Raw genomic sequence first — 17,329 nt, 5'->3', positions numbered from 1 at the left:
TCTAGCTGAACGAACTACGAAGCCACATCATCGAAACCAGCCGCCGCTTGATGGGCGCGTCTGCAGAAGTCTCCATGAAGCAGGCCGCCGTTTTATGCCTCCAGCAGGAAGTCAAAGAGAAAGAGCTTCAGGTCAGGACGGAATCATCACCCCACAGTGTCCTAATTCTTTCGAGGTCGGCCGGAGTCTATTTACTACATGTTGTTTTATTGGCTTCTAGATGGACAGATGCCAGAGGCGCTTGGAGCAAGGCCTGCCGCCTTGCCCCGAGATGGAAGAAGAATGGAGGAAGATGCTCCGGGACAAAAAGAGGAGACAGAGAGACAAAGAGGAGCGAGATCGGGTAAAGAAATACACTCGCAAAGATCATTGGTCAAGACTTGATTAATGCGCCTGAGGCAGAGGAGGAAGGGGGGAGGGAGAAGAGAAGAATGAAGACGAGAATCGAGGCAGGAATTGATTAAAGCTGTTAGGCTCGGGAAGTGTTGCTTTATACCTGCGCGTGTGCGCGTGATGATACCGAGAGGTTTAACACACAAACACGTTTTTTTTCCCCCTCATCGGCTTTATTCCCGTTTCCAGCCTCGAAAAGACTCCGAATGCAAATGAGATCTTCCTCGTGAACTTCCCAGTTCATTGTGTTTCCTGTCTGTTAGCCATCCGTGCATCCTCCTCCCCCCCCCTCCCTTCCTGGTTTAAAGCTAATGTTTCTCGTGCCGGGCAATAATCCATTCATATGCTTTGAAGTCTGTTCGGGGATTTCAGCTCACCTCATTTTCAGGCTGCATGACTGTAAGGTCAAAGGGGGCAGGGTTGCTTTTTTTTCCTTGGGTAGAACTTTAACCCATTTATAATACGGCATACTGGATGTATGGAATGCGCGACAGTATTCCATGTTAAGTAAATTCCCGAGCCTGTTAGCAAGTAGCTAGCTTGCGCGACATTATTCCATGTTAAGTAAATTCCCGAACCTGTTAGTGTGCAAGCTAGCTAGCTAGTGCCTCTCGGTTGTACGAGATTTATTCCAGCCAGCAAAAAATGTAAGATACCGTATTTTTCGTACTATAAGGCGCACCTTCAACGAATGGCCCATTTTAAAACTTTGTCCTTATATAAGGCGCACCGGACTATAAGGCGCACCATTAATGCATCATGTCAGATTTTTAATCCAAATCAAATCATTCTCCATTTTATCTTTTTTATTTCAACTTCAGACACAACAAATGACTTTATAATCACAAAATAATGATCCATAGTCTTTTTGATTCATGATTCATAGTCTTCAGCGGGCCACTTATGATTGATTTCATGACACAATGCTTCGGGCCAGTTTAAATTTAGGAATTTGGTCCATATACAAGGCGCACCGGACTATAAGGCGCACTGTTGGATTTTGAGAAAATTTTGGGTTTTTAGGTGCGTCTTATAGTCTGGAAAATACGGTAATCGATTTTTGCCTGCTTTGAAAAATCCATAAAAATGAGTTGCGACACTAACAAACTCTCCAGACCCATTTGCAGAAAGTGCCTCCAAATTCTTGTGGTGAAAAGTGCATCTGGGTCAGAGCTTGGCCAAATGGCTTTAATGAGCCAGAAGATGGAAAGCACGGCACCTTAATCTCAGCGCCGCTGTGTTGTTTGTTCACTCTTGACTGAAAATGTGCTCTTGAGAGAATAACAACGTCTTGTTACCCCTCGGAGTGATATATTTTTATCATTCCGGGCACTTGCGTTTGTTTTGACATATCACAAATATTGAATTTATTATTCCATTTTCGTGATTATACTCGGGCAAAATTGAATTTCGCTTCGACACTCCAAGGTCATACGCGTCGATATGAAAACTGGCTTGCTTGCATATGTGCAGCTGGCACACAACGACGAGTGGAAGCGTTTGCCCAACGGACAGTACACCACGGCGGAGAGCCGACCCGATGCCTACATCCCCCACGCCGATGCTCTACCTCTACCCAAACCTTACGGCTCTCAAGCCCCTTTCAAGCCCTCCCAACCAGGTGCCAACATGAGACACATCCGCAAACCCACACATCTCAAACCCTTAGAAGAAGAAAATACAAAATAACCCCTGAGTCATCTAAATTCTGTTTAAGTAATGCGCTTCCCTTTTAGCATACCTCCTCTAATTATTTCATGACTGCATCTGGTTGTCATATTTTTTGCTGCATTTACAGACAATAGCTTGTTTACAGAACCGGAAGTGTGAATTTGGGGGTATTTTAACATTTTTTTTTTTTGGACTTGTAATGTTCTATGAATGCATTGCGGAGGTTTTAAGCTGTGAGCTTAAAGCCTGAAAGGAGAAATGTAAATACAAAGAGGATGATCACACAGTGGAAGAGGAAAAAACAGGAGGAATTCAAGGTGGTGCCAAAATGAATAAGAAGACTGCAAATATTCACTTCGTAACATGTGAAGAGGAAAAAATGGCAAAGTTGTTGTGCATCAAACTTGAGTTTTGTTCTTATGACAGTTGCCAGGGGCGGAGTAGCTCCACGATTTATTGAGAAAAAGTATTTGGATCGAATTATAGATGATGTTTGGTTAATAAAGTAAAACGCTAAAAGCATGTGTTGCTGGAAACTGACATATCAAGCTGATAGAAAATTTTCGGGAATTATAATAATGGAAAACTAAAAATGTAGCTAACGATTAGCTAAGCAACCTAAAGTTTTTTTTAATTGTCTTTTCTTTCAAATTAGTATTTATTTCAGTTTATAATAGCTTGAAGAGAGCTTTGACAAGATATTGACCTAATGCGTTACATTAGCTATAATTAGCATGTTTAGCCGAGTGCTAAAAGATAGATGCTAACTGTTAAATTTGATTGGAGGTTTTTGAGTGTAAAACAGATAATAATGACACCAACTTCTGCTTATCTCCACAACAAAATTCCATTTCATAGAAATTTAAGTAAAAGAATGACTACCAAACTCATAAGTTTCTGAAAAATACTGGATCGACTAAAACGGCTAGTAGCTAATAATTCTTGAGGTAAAGTTACTTACTGACGTAGTGGTTGGAATTTTCTGCTAACATGATTTTCATCTCACTGTATGAAAATGGTGAACATGTATGACTGTAGTTTGTTACGATACAAATACTCATTTCTAAAGATAAGAACAAACTTGCGCTACTAGCTAACGTGTTAGCATCTCATATGTAAAAGAAAAGACAGGTCAATAGTTAATTTAGTAAGATATTGTGTTCAGGAGTAATGGTGTGTGTGATCATCCATTGCTGGCAGCTGCTGAGAGCTGTCGGATTAATTTAGCGCCAAACAGTTTAGGCTTCATTAGGCCATTACATAACACCGAGCGGGCGAGGGCAACGACAGCGGAAGCGTAAATTCCCGCACAAAGAACAGAAATTCCGGAAAAATCTATTTTTGTGGAAGCAGACTGCGAGGTGTTTGCTGAACTTGACTCAGCTTGTGAGATCATTTCCCGACTCCTGATTGAAAGGATTTTAAGACGTGTAAAGTTCCAATTGTATCCGGAGGCGTTTTATGATGCAATAAGATTTAATTGGAATCATATTAACATGAAAAAAACCTCAATGGAGAAAAAACATATTATCCCTTTTATTCCCAACCTATACAATGTTTGGTATTTCACCCTCGAAAATCAAAACATACCACACACATACATTTTCTTGAGACTGTACAAAAAAAAAAATCAACCATGATTGATCACGCACGTGCACATGATTCAACACAGACCATCACATGTCTTTTCATCTCCTTTTAGTTCCAAATGTTTGACGCTGTGCTCGACATATTTCTGCAGCATGTTGTGCAAATAAATAAATGTCTGATCGCTTTGTATGCAAATATTGAAACAATGTGTGACAAACGATTACAGGAAATCGTCCAACATGGTTTCGAATATTCATGATGGTGAAATAGGTCACTCCGAAGTTTTCCAACCAAATAAGGATAAAGGATGTTTTTATATCCTATGACTGAATGTTGTTGTTTTTTTTTTAAAAACACATCCAACTTTGTCAGAGGACGTTTTTACTGTCCTGTGATAATAATAATAAAGAAAAAAACAGACCCCGACTGATTTCCCTCATCATTGACCTAATACTAGTCACAAAATTTTCAAAAAATAATAGCTTAATCTTCCATCTGTGAAGTTCCCTCAAGTGAGTCCCGCCGCGCTTCGCATTATCTTCTCATTTAGATTTGCTCTGAAGTAATAATCGCGTCTCGTTTGAAAACGTCCTACATTGACGGCTAACGCTGAACCAACTGCTCGTGGATGGAGCCTTGACATACAAGTTTTTCCCATGTGAGCAAAAATTTGAGGTATGTCAAACTGAACACAAAACGGACATTTTGCGTATCAAAAGAAAAAAAAATCCCTTTAAGTCTGATTAGCTTAATGCTAACAAAGGTTAAACATGCGTATATTCTTTATCCTCTGCCAAGAATGACGGAATTATACTGCCCCCAGGTGGCCAACTACCATATTTTTCGATTTTAAAAATACATTGGACACATTTTTTTGAATCAAGTCATTCCTCACGATGATGTCTTGTAATAGAATGTGCAAAGATTTTGCTTTCTTGCTGATGTATCGATTTAACACAAAAGGCTTCCTGACTTGAATTCAAGTGTAAACAAATGTTCAAAGTTTTCCTCCCTTTCCTCTTTAATCCTGCCAACATCTCAGCATCTTCCCATTCATCTCCTTCATCGCTCTCGTTATTCTCCCATCTGTCCTTTTTAAAAAAAAATTATTTTCCCTCAAAGCCCAGCAGAATGAGTGTCTGTTTCAGAGCCGTCTCCTCCACAAACGTGGCGTCCACGTTTCCCTGCTCCTCGAAGGGATTCAGAGCTGGAGCACAGAAAAGCTTCTTAAGGAGGATTCTCAACGTGAGAAGCATCCACGCACACACATTACCTTGCTCCTCGATATTAGAAAGCACTTTGGCCAGGTACGCCAGAGGCAGGAACTCTGCTCCGAAACTCGTGTTGTCTCTGCCCGTGAAAGCAAATCCCTGCACAAAAACAAAAATGCTACTGACTGATTTGGCTTCATAAAAAAAAAAAATCGAGAAATAATTAGAAAAAAGGCCAAAGGTGTGTCTGTCAAGTGTTTTGTTTTGGCTTAGCAAATGTGTTTGTGTGTGTCCCCGACCTTGTTTTTGTTGTGTCTCCCCAACAGATTCTTGACGTAATCTCTGGAGATGGAAACCGAAGTGACAGGATGATCCCACATATGGTAGAATCTGTTTTCCTACACACACGAAAAAGGTGACGGTTTTGAGGTCTACCAAAAAAAAATGTTGCTTTCTATTTCGGGGTTTATGAAATAATATACCCATTGCTTAATATTTAATATGGAAAGCAACAACTATGCCCCATCAGTCACGTTGATACAGAACTGCTTTCCGCTTCTATTTAACGGCAGCCGCAAGCTCACGCGAGAGCCCATTAATCAATGTTTAATTATTATCCCCCCCCCCCCAAAGATGAATATTTTAAGCCCAGAATTGTGAAACTTTGCCACTAAATTATTTACGACGGTATCTCGGTGTGACCGGCTCGGTTTGACGCGGCTGCAAATTACAACCCTTCCGGAATGGCATGCAAAATAAATCGAACGGAACGCGATAAAAAACCTCGGTGGCCGCTGCCAAGATTTGTTGCGCTTCGTTTTCACTACAGTCGGGGTTCCTAATAAATTGACCATTGCGAGAGGAATTTTCTGTGATAGATAAAATGAGATAGAATCAGAATTTATTTACATACTGTTACTTAGCACGTGGACGTTACATAACACACATTGGTTACTCAAGTGCTTTGTGATTGCGACTTAAAATAGCTCATTTTAGGACAATAAAACTTCCTGGCTACTTGAAAATGGGATTGTGCATTGTTTTAAAATATGACAGGTGGAAATAAACAAACGTACCTCGGGAAGTCGTTTTAATACACTGAACTTGAGTTTCTCATTGGCCGCGCTGTTGTCCAAATCTGTGGATAGGAGAAATAAAAATGGAATTGATTGAGTTCCAATATTGATACAAATTGGGGCACGTACTGCAAATACTCAATAGTTGTTTTTAAGCGGAGTGCCCATAGTGAATTTATCTCCCCAAAATGGCTGCCATAGCAGCTGTTCTCATAATGAAAAATTATCTCCACATTTTTAATCCAATTGTTTGCTTGGCTTGTTTTTGGGGGGGAAATGAAAAAAATTGGAAATATAGAATTCAACTTTATTTGTTATTAAATTAGAGAATGAAAAAATGGCAATAAGAAAATCTGACTGTGTTGCAACAATGCATAAAATTTTAAATTATTATTAAATTAATAATAATAATGATTATTATTTTTGTAATCTTTTATGTACTTAGAATTATTATTAGATTAATAATAATAATAATAATGATTATTATTAGTTTTTTTTAATGTACTTTTTACACATGTGCACCTGTCATGAGTCGAGACACGAAGGTTTCCGTCAGCTGCAGGAAGCGGTGGTCGACGTACTGTAGGAAAGTGTGACGAGGGAGGCAACGCAAAGCCAACGCCGCTAGCAGAGTGTGATAGCCTGACAAAAAGAAAGCAACAGAATTACACAACACGACTGACTAACAACTGAGTCACACGATTGCGCGACTCTAAAGATGCTGATGTTGAACCGGCTGTGATTTTATTTTTCCAATGAATGGCTTTTGTGTGTGTTGGCCATACCAGGTGGGAGGGGCATGCAGAGACCCCGAGTGGCTTCCAGGATCCGAAGCATGAAGTGAAAGACGGCCCAATCGCCTGGACCGCCCCGCTGTGTTCTGGAACCACATGGCCAATAACATTTTGGATGCATTTGTATTGAAGTAAGAGTTCTGTTATGTTAAAAATGACTTCAGTAAAAAGTCATGTGAAATAAGTGCTGCTCCGCCGCAGAGGGAGTGGATACTCACAAGCATAGAACATGAGGGCCCAGCTTGTGCTTCTGCCAGACTGACTCCAGCATGTGTCTGATCAGCTCCAGCTACACACACACACACAGATTTAGTTGTTGAGAAAAGACGTTCAATTAGATTCTAATGAAAGCTTGAGGCAAAGGCGGGAATTTGAGCTAACATCATGAAGCCAGAAAACAAAAGCAGTTTAGCGCATGTTTTTTACATCTGTGACTTTTTTGGGCATCTCAATTTGGCTTGTATCCTCACTTCCCTTTTTTGGAAGCCCCGCTTCCCATTTTCATTTCCACACAGCTCGACTGGCGTGTGAACGCGCGGAACGACACATCCGGTCGCTAAACGTATGTCAGCATGCGGGATTGTTCGACTGCGATTAAAAAAATAAAAAAAATGACACGTGATAGCTCACTGGAACATAACAGGAAGACAATTCACTGCTAGTTTCCACACTATTTCCAATCCGTCAGACTAATAATCTTTGGAATGCAACATGTGCGTCAATGTTGTCATTGCTAATGTTAGCTAAAACTCCAGATTGATGTTTTTGGAGATTAGTTTTGATTATACAAAAAACAAAGTTACGGCTCCTTTGTTCCGATAATATTGGTCTTTCTGGCTGCTTCTACGGTTATACAAATCAAGATTGAATTTTTTCGCAGGTGTTCAGTCACGTGCTAAGTGAAACTACAAAAAAAAAACCTTTGTCGGAATATCTAAAAGCAGCCGTTCTTCACAACAAGCCTCTTTTCTAATGAAGAGAAAAGTAACAACCTTCATCATCCAGAAGGGTGTTTCTCTCTTGCATAATTAAAACCTCCCCCTAGCTTATTTCAAAACACAACTTTCAATATGTATTCAGTTGACTCCTCGCTTGCTCTTTACACCGCATAATAAAAAGCAATGTATCACCGTTGTCCGTAGCAACCGGGCCACGGGGAATAAATAACTATGACAATAATGTAGTGGCGAATCGCAATCTATCACGGCAGAACTTCCCGGCTCTTTAAAAGCTGTAATCTATTTCAACAAACACACACACACACACACACAGTACCACCAACTTGTGTCAATGTAGCCATTAGTCTCAATAAGTACCAAGGGGTGGGGGGGGCTTTTGTTCGGAGAGTGGACATTTGGCCGGAGTTGTGTGTGTTGTGTGTAACAGCTCATTTTTCCTCCTTGTCGCTTCCAATTGCGCCAAGGTTAAGTTTTCATCGCCATTTTTTTTTGTTTGTCAGCGAGATAAGAAAAAAAATATCTTTTTTGGGGGGCGGAACCAAGGCGTCAATCTTAATGACAAATAGGTAGCCAATCAGATTTTTCCACCTTGGCCCGAGAGGTCGACGACAAGCTCGCTGCAATTCAAACTTCTCTCGTTTTGATAAATGTCACATTGTCTACCCGGGGAAGGTTTTGTAGCTGAGTTTTACCTCCCAGGAATACTAAACACGTCTCAGAATTTTTCTTTCAGCCAGAAATCACAGTATGGAAATAATCTCCTCAAATGGAATGTTAGCAATCCCCAGGAGTGTTTTGAAAAAAAAAAATGTTTTGGATGAAAAATACTGACCAGTTTGGCTACATAGTTGATAACCAGGGAATCGATCTTCTTCTTGCCAAGGCGAGGCAGGTGCGTGTTCAGATGCCCTCGCAGCTTCTCCACCGTCTACAACACCCAAAAAAAAAAACATGTAGATGAAAGCGGAGCGGCAAGAAAAGATGGAGGCGGGCGACCGGACGACCGGGTCATTCTAAGAATAGTTTGAGCGGCGCGCTAACATCTCGTCTGAACTCTTAAACTGAAGCGATCTGCAATTTTGGAATAGAGCTGAGCGCAGGCAAAAAAACGCAGGGTGAGGAATTGCTCATCAAATTGTTTCAAAAGAAAAATAAAGGGGGGGGGGGGGAATTGTGGCTTATCTGAATATGTGAGGAAAGTTCACCAGATAACAGGAGAGAAATAATTGCCTTTTTACGTTTGTCAGCTTCCATTCAAATAAAAACTATTTTTCAAACTTTTCGGGATTTTCCCCATAATAAATCGACAGTGCGCCTTTGGTATGATTTTTTCATTTATCAAAATGTTAGTTTTTCTATTGTCAAAATACAAAGTGAGAAAAACCTGACGGAGACTCTCCACGCTTCGCTTTTTAGCCACATATGGAATGATATTCCTCACGCATCATTGGTTGCTTGCTCGTAAAAATTTTTTATTTTTTTATTTCTTCTTCTCACCAGGCCTATGAGCAACCTCTGGTGGTGGTCCTCCTCTTGGAAAAGTGGCACCAGCTTCCTGCCTGGAGAAAAAAAAATGAAACGAATCTCAGGTGGGCCTGTGCAATTCACCTTGCTAACCTGGTTGCTATTAGCTGTGAAAATTTAAAAAAAAAGAAGCCTTAAGGAGAAGAGGAGGATTGTGGGTAATCTAAGACATTAATGGATTCTTTTTGGGGTGTGTTTTGACTTTGAAAAAAAAAACATCACAAAGCTTGAGGGGGAGTTGTGAGACTGCCTTCCCCTGCTGTGAGCAGATGAATAATTGCAGACTTTCATATATAATCTTTATTTAATCACGCACATGCAAGAGGCTGACTTTTTTTGATGTGTCATATGTAACAACTTGCAGCGTGCGAGCACATTTATATGCGCATGGATTATTTCCAAACACACAGGTAATCGTTCTCATTAGCAGAAGCATTAGCATTAGCCGCTTATTTACATATCGACTCCCCCGTAATTCGCCTTGGGGTAAAAATGGCAAATATTTGCCAGCTTCCACACTGTGCTATGTAAATGTTTTAATAGCATCGCTTTCATTTTTGTACGACGACTTTGGCGTTTCTTCCTTTGCCTTTTCTTATTTTGCTAAAAAGCCTCCGGTTTAATGAATAATGAAAGAATGAATGATGGAGTCTATCAGATGATAATCAAATTTTCCACATTAGTTCGGAAGACACGTGGATGAATAACACGAGTTTAAGATTTAGCCACGGATAACTAGAGTGGGCTGAATCAATTTTTGTCTTTTTTTTACACGAGAGTGATTTAATATTTTATGGCAGCAGTAAACTCTGGGGAGGTTATGCAGTATCTTGGTGATTTATCGGGCAAGAATTGTTCCTCTCTGTGCTTACTTTTGCAGAAATGGTGGCATTTGTTTTTGTAAATGTGTTTTTAGTTGCGATTAAAAAAACGGTATTTAAAATCTAATTCAATTATATATCTGCCGTGGCACCTAAGCGCTATTTATTTATGAGCAATCTCTGAACCTCACTTCCTGAGATGCATTTGCAGGACCGCAATATGTCAAAACTTTTAGAAACGATTATTCTGTCGATTATTCATTTATATTTTACATGAAAATGTATTACAATATGTCAAATATGAGTGCAATATGTCAAAATTAAAACTTACGCTGTCACTATCAAAATTTTTAGAATCGGTTATTCTGTCGATTATTCCATCGATTAATCGGATACATTTATATTTGACATGAAAATGTATTACAATATGTCAAATATGAGTGCAATATGTCAACATTAAATCTCATGCTGTCACCGTCACAATTTTTAGAATCGATTATTCTGTCAATTATTCCATCGATTAATCGGATACATTTTTATTTTACATGTTTTAACAATATGTCGAATATGAGTGCAAAATGTCAAAATGAAAACTCACGCTGTTACTATCAAATTTTTTAGAATCGATTATTCCATCGATCATTCTATCGATTAATCCGGTACATTTTTATTTTACATGAAAATGTATGACAAAAAAACTTTACTTAAAATGACGCTAGCCCACTGAAGTTCTCAGTAGCTCCATTTTTTTTCTCCAAAATGCCCAAACAACATGGAACATGTTAGAAATCTGTGTTCCATCATCGCTTCTGGGCCGCATGTTCTGACTTTACGCCAGTCGGTATGCACCATGAGATCACAGATAAAGTCTCAATAAATCAAATGACATAAAGAAAGTGAAACTTTTGGCTTGATGCTCAACAGCTGCGCAGGAGGCCCAATAACAGGAGCGATGTTATAACATCTGGCCATTCTTCACCTCGCCCCGTTCTCTGTTACTTCATTTTTCATCACTCTATTTTTTTTTTTTATTAAACCACAAGAGCGTGGTGTGGTTAGAACAAAGAATGTGACCAAACACATTCTTGGTACTGACTTACCAAGATCCCAAGTGTCCACCATGGCAAGGACCCTAAAAAAAAAAATGTGTAAGGACTAATAAAATAATAAATATTACTGTATTTATTCTACCTACTTCTTAGTGTTCTCCAACACATGAGTCATGTGACTAGATGCTTCCTCAGCCATCTACAAGAAAACAACACAATGAGCGTGGCTCCGCCCCCTAAAATATTTTCACGGTGTCTAACTGTTTTCCTTTACAAGTTTGCTCCAGTATGCTTCAATATAAGACGTTTTGTATCTGGGGTTGGGATCCACTTCAAAATATGTTGTCCTTTCTGTGTTCCACTGCAGCTCGGACCAGAAGCCCTGGAGACTCTTGGCCTGCAAAAAAAACAAAAACAAAAAAAAAACAGCACAGAACTGTGTGTACTGTAACCCAGGTAAGAAAATAGATAAATAAATAAATAAATAAATAAATAAATAAATTAATTAAAAAAGAAAGAAATACATAAAAAATTATATATAAATAAATATATAACTAAATTAATTAATTAATTTAAAAAACTGCACAGAACTGTGTGTACTGTAACCCAGGTAAGAAAATAGATAAATAAATTAATTCGTTAATTAAAAAAATAAATAAATACATAAACAATTATAAATAAATAAATAAATACAATAAAACCACATTGAGAGAATCACTGCTATGACCAAACTTGAAATTCACGGTCAAATACAACCAAGGTGTATCTTTTGTCATGCATTCCAAGAGAGTGACTTGTGAAAGAAATTTCACGCATGTTATTACCTGGCCTTTAAAAACTGACTCGATATGCAATCGAGTAGTGGACAGCACGCCGGGGATCGTCGCCAGACACGCCGGTACCTCCTGCAAAACCGAAAGTGTGAACCAGGTGTTTTGTGGGGACGGCGGGTGTGGAGGCGACCTTCATGTCAAACACCGAGGAGCAAGGCAGAAGTTTATCCTGGCTGAGTGACCTCTGGTAGCTTATTTTGTATAAAGATGCTGTTAAAACAAAAACAAAAAAATCACCCTTATTCAATTTATTTTTTATTTTTTTAACACTCACCTAGAATGAACTCCTGAATCTGGTTGAAAGAGTCTACAACGTTTAAATTGTCACACAGCCACTCAATAATCTGCAGGCATAAAAAAAAAAAAAAATTAACATAAAAGCTTGTTTAGTGTAATGTGTAGAGGACACGCCAGGGTGCTTAAATGCCAGCCTCTCCGCTTCAGCGCTAACCTCCAGCTCCACGTTTGGGTCATCTCCGCTGTGAAGAAGCAGGCAGTGAAGGGCGGCCAGGCGTTGAGCGTCGGCCATGTTGTTGGCTCTCCTTGAATAATAGATGGAGGACACAAGAAGAAAATCTAGGCTTGACCGTCTACTTCCGTGTCCTTCCAGTAGGTGGCGCTCACCCAGATGGTGAGTGGAGGATTTGCAGAAGGCGGGCGGAGCTGAGTTGGACATCGTGGATAGTCCCGCCTACCGGGTCCAACATGGCCGTGCTTGACGACTCCTCTTTGTGCAGTACGGTGAACTTTCCGGACTTTGACGGTAGGCCCAAGTCGGCGTCATCTCCTAAACGTCCAATGCAAACATCATTTTAGAATCGATTATCCAATCGATTTTTTTTCCCATCGATTAATCGCGGGCGTCATCTCCTAAACGTCCAATGCAAACATCATTTTAGAATCGATTATCCAATCGATTTTTTTCCCCATCGATTAATCGCATACAATTTTATTCGCATTCGAGTGTACTAAAAAATTTTGGGAAAATGATTTATCAAATTCGACACCCACGTCACTCACCAAATAATTAAAAATAGAAATATTTAGCCAACACGAGTATTTTTTATCGATTTTTGCGACAATAAATTCAAACTAATCTGGGCACTCATGCTATAAGGCTAACAATTTGTTTTCGTTTAAGAAGGAAATACAAGTTACCCGCTACCAAGCACACAAAACCAATGTTGCACAGCGGGATAAGACTTAATGAGAAAAAGAATGCGCAACACTTTATCTTACCAGACAGGAAGAGCGAGTGGCACAGCATCTCCTGCTGCCTGCTGTTGATGCAGTGCAGGAAGCGCTTATGCAGATACACCACCACGTAGTAACCTACATATGGAAATAACAACCCCCGCTGTTTAGACATTAATTAAGCCAAATCATACACATTTAGAAATTCTCTTGTGTGTTTTTCTATATGTGTGTGTCTTTGACCTATCGGGATGAAAAGCGGCTGGAGCTGCAGGGCGTCCCGAGCGGGCTGACCCAAAGTGACCCGGAAAGTCTTGCTGCAGTCTGGAAAAAAAAAAAAAAAAAAAGAGGATGAAAAGGAAAATGAGTTGATATGCGGGAGACTGCGTGACTGCAGGTAACACGCACCTTTGTGGATCAGAACCACGGAATAGATGAGCTCGGCTTTGTCGCGAGAGGGTCGGCTGTAGCACACGCACATGCTTCCTGGGATGAAATAGATAAATGTCACGATTGTCATTCGGTTTGTGTAGGAGTGAATTGATTGCGGAGTATTCAAATCAGGATCTCGCAATTAAAAACGCATCAATCAGCCAGGCCACGTGAAAGTAGATTCAAGCGGCTTTTAATCAAATGGTGAAAATCCAATCATTGTTTCATTTTGTCAGGTGGGGGGGGGGGGGGGGGGGGGGGGACTTACGTTCTTGTTTTCCAAATGAGGAAAAAACAAAACAAGATGTCAGTTAGTGGCGTTTTCATGTTTCGTTACCTGCGAAATAAGTGTTACCTAATCGGTTTGTGAATACTTCTATCTTGACTCGCTCGGGCTTCTCCGCGTAATGGTGGTCGAAACCGAGGTTCACAAACCTGTTACACACACACACTTTTATGTTCACTATTTGCTAGGATTAAGCTAATGTTGCAGAAGATCATTTTTGCCTTACTTGACGGCGCTGAAAGCATTAGCCGGCATCTCTAATGGGAGCTCCAACTGTGGGATAGCAAAAATGTGTGAGTTGCTCATTGATGCCACAAGAGGGCGCCAAAGCAATTCACACCAAGACGCTCATAAAGCATCAACGCCGTACACCTAGCATGCACGAAATCGTGAACCCACGGTGCATAAACGACCGTTTGTCTAAATTAATAAATTCATATTTATTTTATTTATTTATCATTTATTTACAATAATTAGTGAATATTTTATTACTAAATAAATAAATACACAAATAAATAAATAAATAGAGTAAAATAATAATAATAATAAATAATAAAAATAACGTTTTTTTTTTTAATTAATATCTACATTTTCCGGTGAGTGGGTGGGGCGTTTGTAGTTACCACAGTTTCGCAATTGCGGTTGTCGTAGAACTGCACACATCGCAGCAGGAACTTGTCCTATGGAAAACAGGTTTGAAAAATTCTAATCATATTTTTACAACTTACATGAGCGTCACATTACCGCCTGGGTGAGATAGTACAGCCTCTGCGTGTGCACGTCCCATTGGACCCAGCAAAAATCCTCCACCACCCGCTCGGCCATCTTGGATAAACGCTCGGGATTGGCCAGCACCTGGATTTCCCGAAAAACACAAATTGCAGTTTATAATTTCAGTCACTCCGCGTAATTGCAACAACGAACCGTATTACCGGTTTGTCTGAGGTGAAATTGAAGCAATTAAAAAGACACATTTTTGATTTGTAACGGCGCCGGGAGAATTAATTACAACAAAAGTCGAGCGTGTTTCAGAATTAAACATTCCGATTCACGCTTGGAATGTTAAGCACCCATGGGGGAGCCTGTTATCACTGCGAAGACGTGCCGAGTTCATCTTACCACTTTGTAACCATCGTGTCTGGTAAGCAGGACGTGGTACTGATCCACATCTGAAGCGCACACACAAAAACCCAAGTCAAGATCTTCTCCTCCCGGGCCTTTTTGTTTTTGTGATACTCACATCCGTCCTCAGTTAAAAGCAACAAGTGGCTCTCGTGCACTGATCCACGCTCGCTTTCGGGATAGAGGAACTGAAACCCCCCCAAAAAAAAAAAATTTGAAGATGCTCGTTTTATGATCCACATCTCTTCACTCTCTACCTGAACTTTGACCCTGCAGTCGACCGCCTTTAAGACCTTGGTGTTGTTGATTGGATGGATCTCAATCAGGAGCGTCAAGCACTTAGACACTTCGTAAAGAAAAAAGAAAAGACATAAAATAATGACGCACGGAAAACGAAGAAATAGGTCTTACTTGGTTTCAGGTGCTCCTCGCCATGGGTGTTTTGTGCCAAGCTAACAGCTAAGAGATGAGGAAAAATTATTATGCACCCCTTTAATTTGTCATCATTTTAAATTTTATACGGTACAGTAAAGCGAAATTTGCTATTGAGCTCACCTAATAATGTCTCCTCCTTGTTTAGGGAGCAGCTGCTGACATAAACCTGCTTGTCGAAAGTGTAAAGGAGCTGTTGGCGGGAAAATGTGTAGTTTTATATATATACACAAATATGTATATAAATAACAGTGACATGAACTCTGACCTTATTCTGCTTCGTGCTCGAATCATATTTCCCGACTCTGGTGGTCCCTGTTGATCCCTACGAGGAGATAGGAAATTATTTTTGCAGCACCTCATTATTTCAAGTGCTGTAGATCCAATACTAAAAAGCAGCAAATTTAAAAAAAAAAAAAAAACTTTTTGCAGGGTATTCTTTGACCTCCAAAATCTGTTTAGCGGGTGTGTTATTAAAAATGTATGCCGCGCCGAGCGGTTTCAGAAGATAACTTTAGTCACTGAGGGTTTAAAAGTTTCCTGAATCTCCACATATAGTTTATATGAAGCGGGATCATCAGGAGGGAACGTGCGCTTTATGCGGTTTGATTTTTGAGTCCATTTGATGCGTGGCACGCACACACAATGATAACCAACGCGGCTAGCTTCTTCCTCCATCTTATTATAAATATAATATATAACTCCATGGAGGATAAGCTACACACAAAAAAAATGATTTGGATTAAGCCTCGCCACAATTAGCGCAAATTTGCGACTAGTTGAAGGTTAATTTAGCATAGATGCTACAAGATGGCGGCAAAAGCCTACTTTTGTTCAAATAAAACTCAACTCACTTCAAGCTAGTTCCTCAGGCATCAAAATACCACTAAGAGACGCCAAAGTAATATTTAAATTGCTTTGGAGTATGAAAACAGCAAACACAACGTGTATGAAAAGTCTACACACCCTGTTCAAATGCCAGGTGTTTGTGATTTAAAAAGATTAGACCAAGTTAAATGCTTTTTAAACTCGTTCCACTATTGATGGTGATGCTGTAAAATTCAAAAAAAGAAAAACAGGGAATCAAACTGATGATGTTGCACAAGTGTGCACACCCCTGTCTGTGTTTGGAGTCAACCAATCACGTTCAAGGCTTTCTCGCCTAGAATTTTAACCTTGGTTTCATCAGACCATAACACATTTACTTTCTTATGGGACAATGAAATCAAAAATTGTACACAACGACAACGATAATAACCTTCCAGGAGTAAAGGATGCACCCATCTCTCTCAGTGTTGAGGATCAAAATTTCCACCGCTCCTGAGTAGTCTGCAGACACAGCATCATTAGGTAAATAACACCAGTGTGCCCTGACATACATTTGAATTATGCTTATTATATTCCAACAGTATACATTGCAAACGTCTACTTGTCAAAAAGAGCACTACACTTCTGAAAAACAACTGACATACACACATGAGCTATTTCTTTCCAAGCTTTAAATATTGCACCATTAAAGGTTCCTGACATCGTCAGTCATTTCCATTTGCCCCAGTGCTGCAACATCATTTTAGCACAGTATGTACTCTCGCTTGAAGCGTTGTGTGCTTCAGGGACACCTGGGGATCAGTAACACTAAGTGTAAATGCAGATTTCACCCATCGTTTTAGTAAATAAATCATAAATGTAACTATTATGAGGAAGTTGCTCTTTTGTGTATCTAGAAAGATATTATATTTTTGCAGCAAATCAAAACTTTATGCTACATATTGTGAGTTTCCATTTAACCGATAGCACGTGAACGCCTCACCTTTCACCCTGCACACCGTCGCCTCCTTCCTCCGAATATCAGCCTCCACATCTCTGCGCAGGTCAAACTTCGGCTGCAGTTTTAACATAAGAACACAGCCCAAACTTGGTGTAAAAGAATATCGGATCCAAG

At 39.9% G+C, this 17,329-nt stretch overlaps 2 protein-coding genes across 3 annotated transcripts in view; one reads left to right on the top strand and one right to left on the bottom strand.

Annotated features, from left to right (window-relative positions):
• Positions 1 to 4,367, top strand: part of ccdc146 (coiled-coil domain containing 146) — a 24,184-nt gene extending 19,817 nt beyond the window's left edge. Inside the window, exons 21-23 of the mRNA XM_037242556.1 lie at positions 6 to 131; positions 221 to 343; positions 1,867 to 4,367. Coding sequence (XP_037098451.1) covers positions 6 to 131; positions 221 to 343; positions 1,867 to 2,082 — 465 coding nt within the window. The 3' untranslated portion in view covers positions 2,083 to 4,367. The remainder of the gene's footprint in view (positions 1 to 5; positions 132 to 220; positions 344 to 1,866) is intronic.
• LOC119116865 (gamma-secretase activating protein) lies at positions 3,755 to 17,329 on the bottom strand. 2 transcript variants are annotated; one of them, XM_037242557.1, is made up of 33 exons: positions 17,198 to 17,329; positions 16,646 to 16,716; positions 15,656 to 15,712; positions 15,511 to 15,580; positions 15,367 to 15,414; positions 15,213 to 15,301; positions 15,074 to 15,143; positions 14,953 to 15,002; positions 14,578 to 14,688; positions 14,457 to 14,513; positions 14,060 to 14,106; positions 13,903 to 13,982; positions 13,816 to 13,818; positions 13,524 to 13,601; positions 13,359 to 13,439; positions 13,161 to 13,253; positions 12,546 to 12,708; positions 12,373 to 12,463; positions 12,196 to 12,265; positions 12,052 to 12,131; positions 11,913 to 11,993; positions 11,363 to 11,485; positions 11,235 to 11,287; positions 11,140 to 11,171; positions 9,192 to 9,253; positions 8,527 to 8,622; positions 6,954 to 7,024; positions 6,727 to 6,821; positions 6,464 to 6,583; positions 5,942 to 6,003; positions 5,165 to 5,263; positions 4,928 to 5,024; positions 3,755 to 4,861 (listed from the first exon to the last, which is right to left on the bottom strand). In XM_037242557.1, exons 1-33 carry the CDS (start codon positions 17,283 to 17,285, stop codon positions 4,761 to 4,763), a joined length of 2,589 nt encoding a protein of 862 aa, XP_037098452.1. In that variant the 5' UTR covers positions 17,286 to 17,329; the 3' UTR covers positions 3,755 to 4,760. The 2 variants fall into 2 exon arrangements, with proteins under 2 accessions (XP_037098452.1, XP_037098454.1); XM_037242559.1 differs by lacking the exon at positions 13,816 to 13,818.

The sequence above is a fragment of the Syngnathus acus genome, chromosome 23 (assembly GCF_901709675.1).
Source record: "Syngnathus acus chromosome 23, fSynAcu1.2, whole genome shotgun sequence".
Classification (NCBI taxonomy): Eukaryota; Metazoa; Chordata; class Actinopteri; order Syngnathiformes; family Syngnathidae; genus Syngnathus; species Syngnathus acus.
Note: the sequence above shows the minus strand (reverse complement) of the source record. Positions and strands in the feature narration are given on the sequence as shown.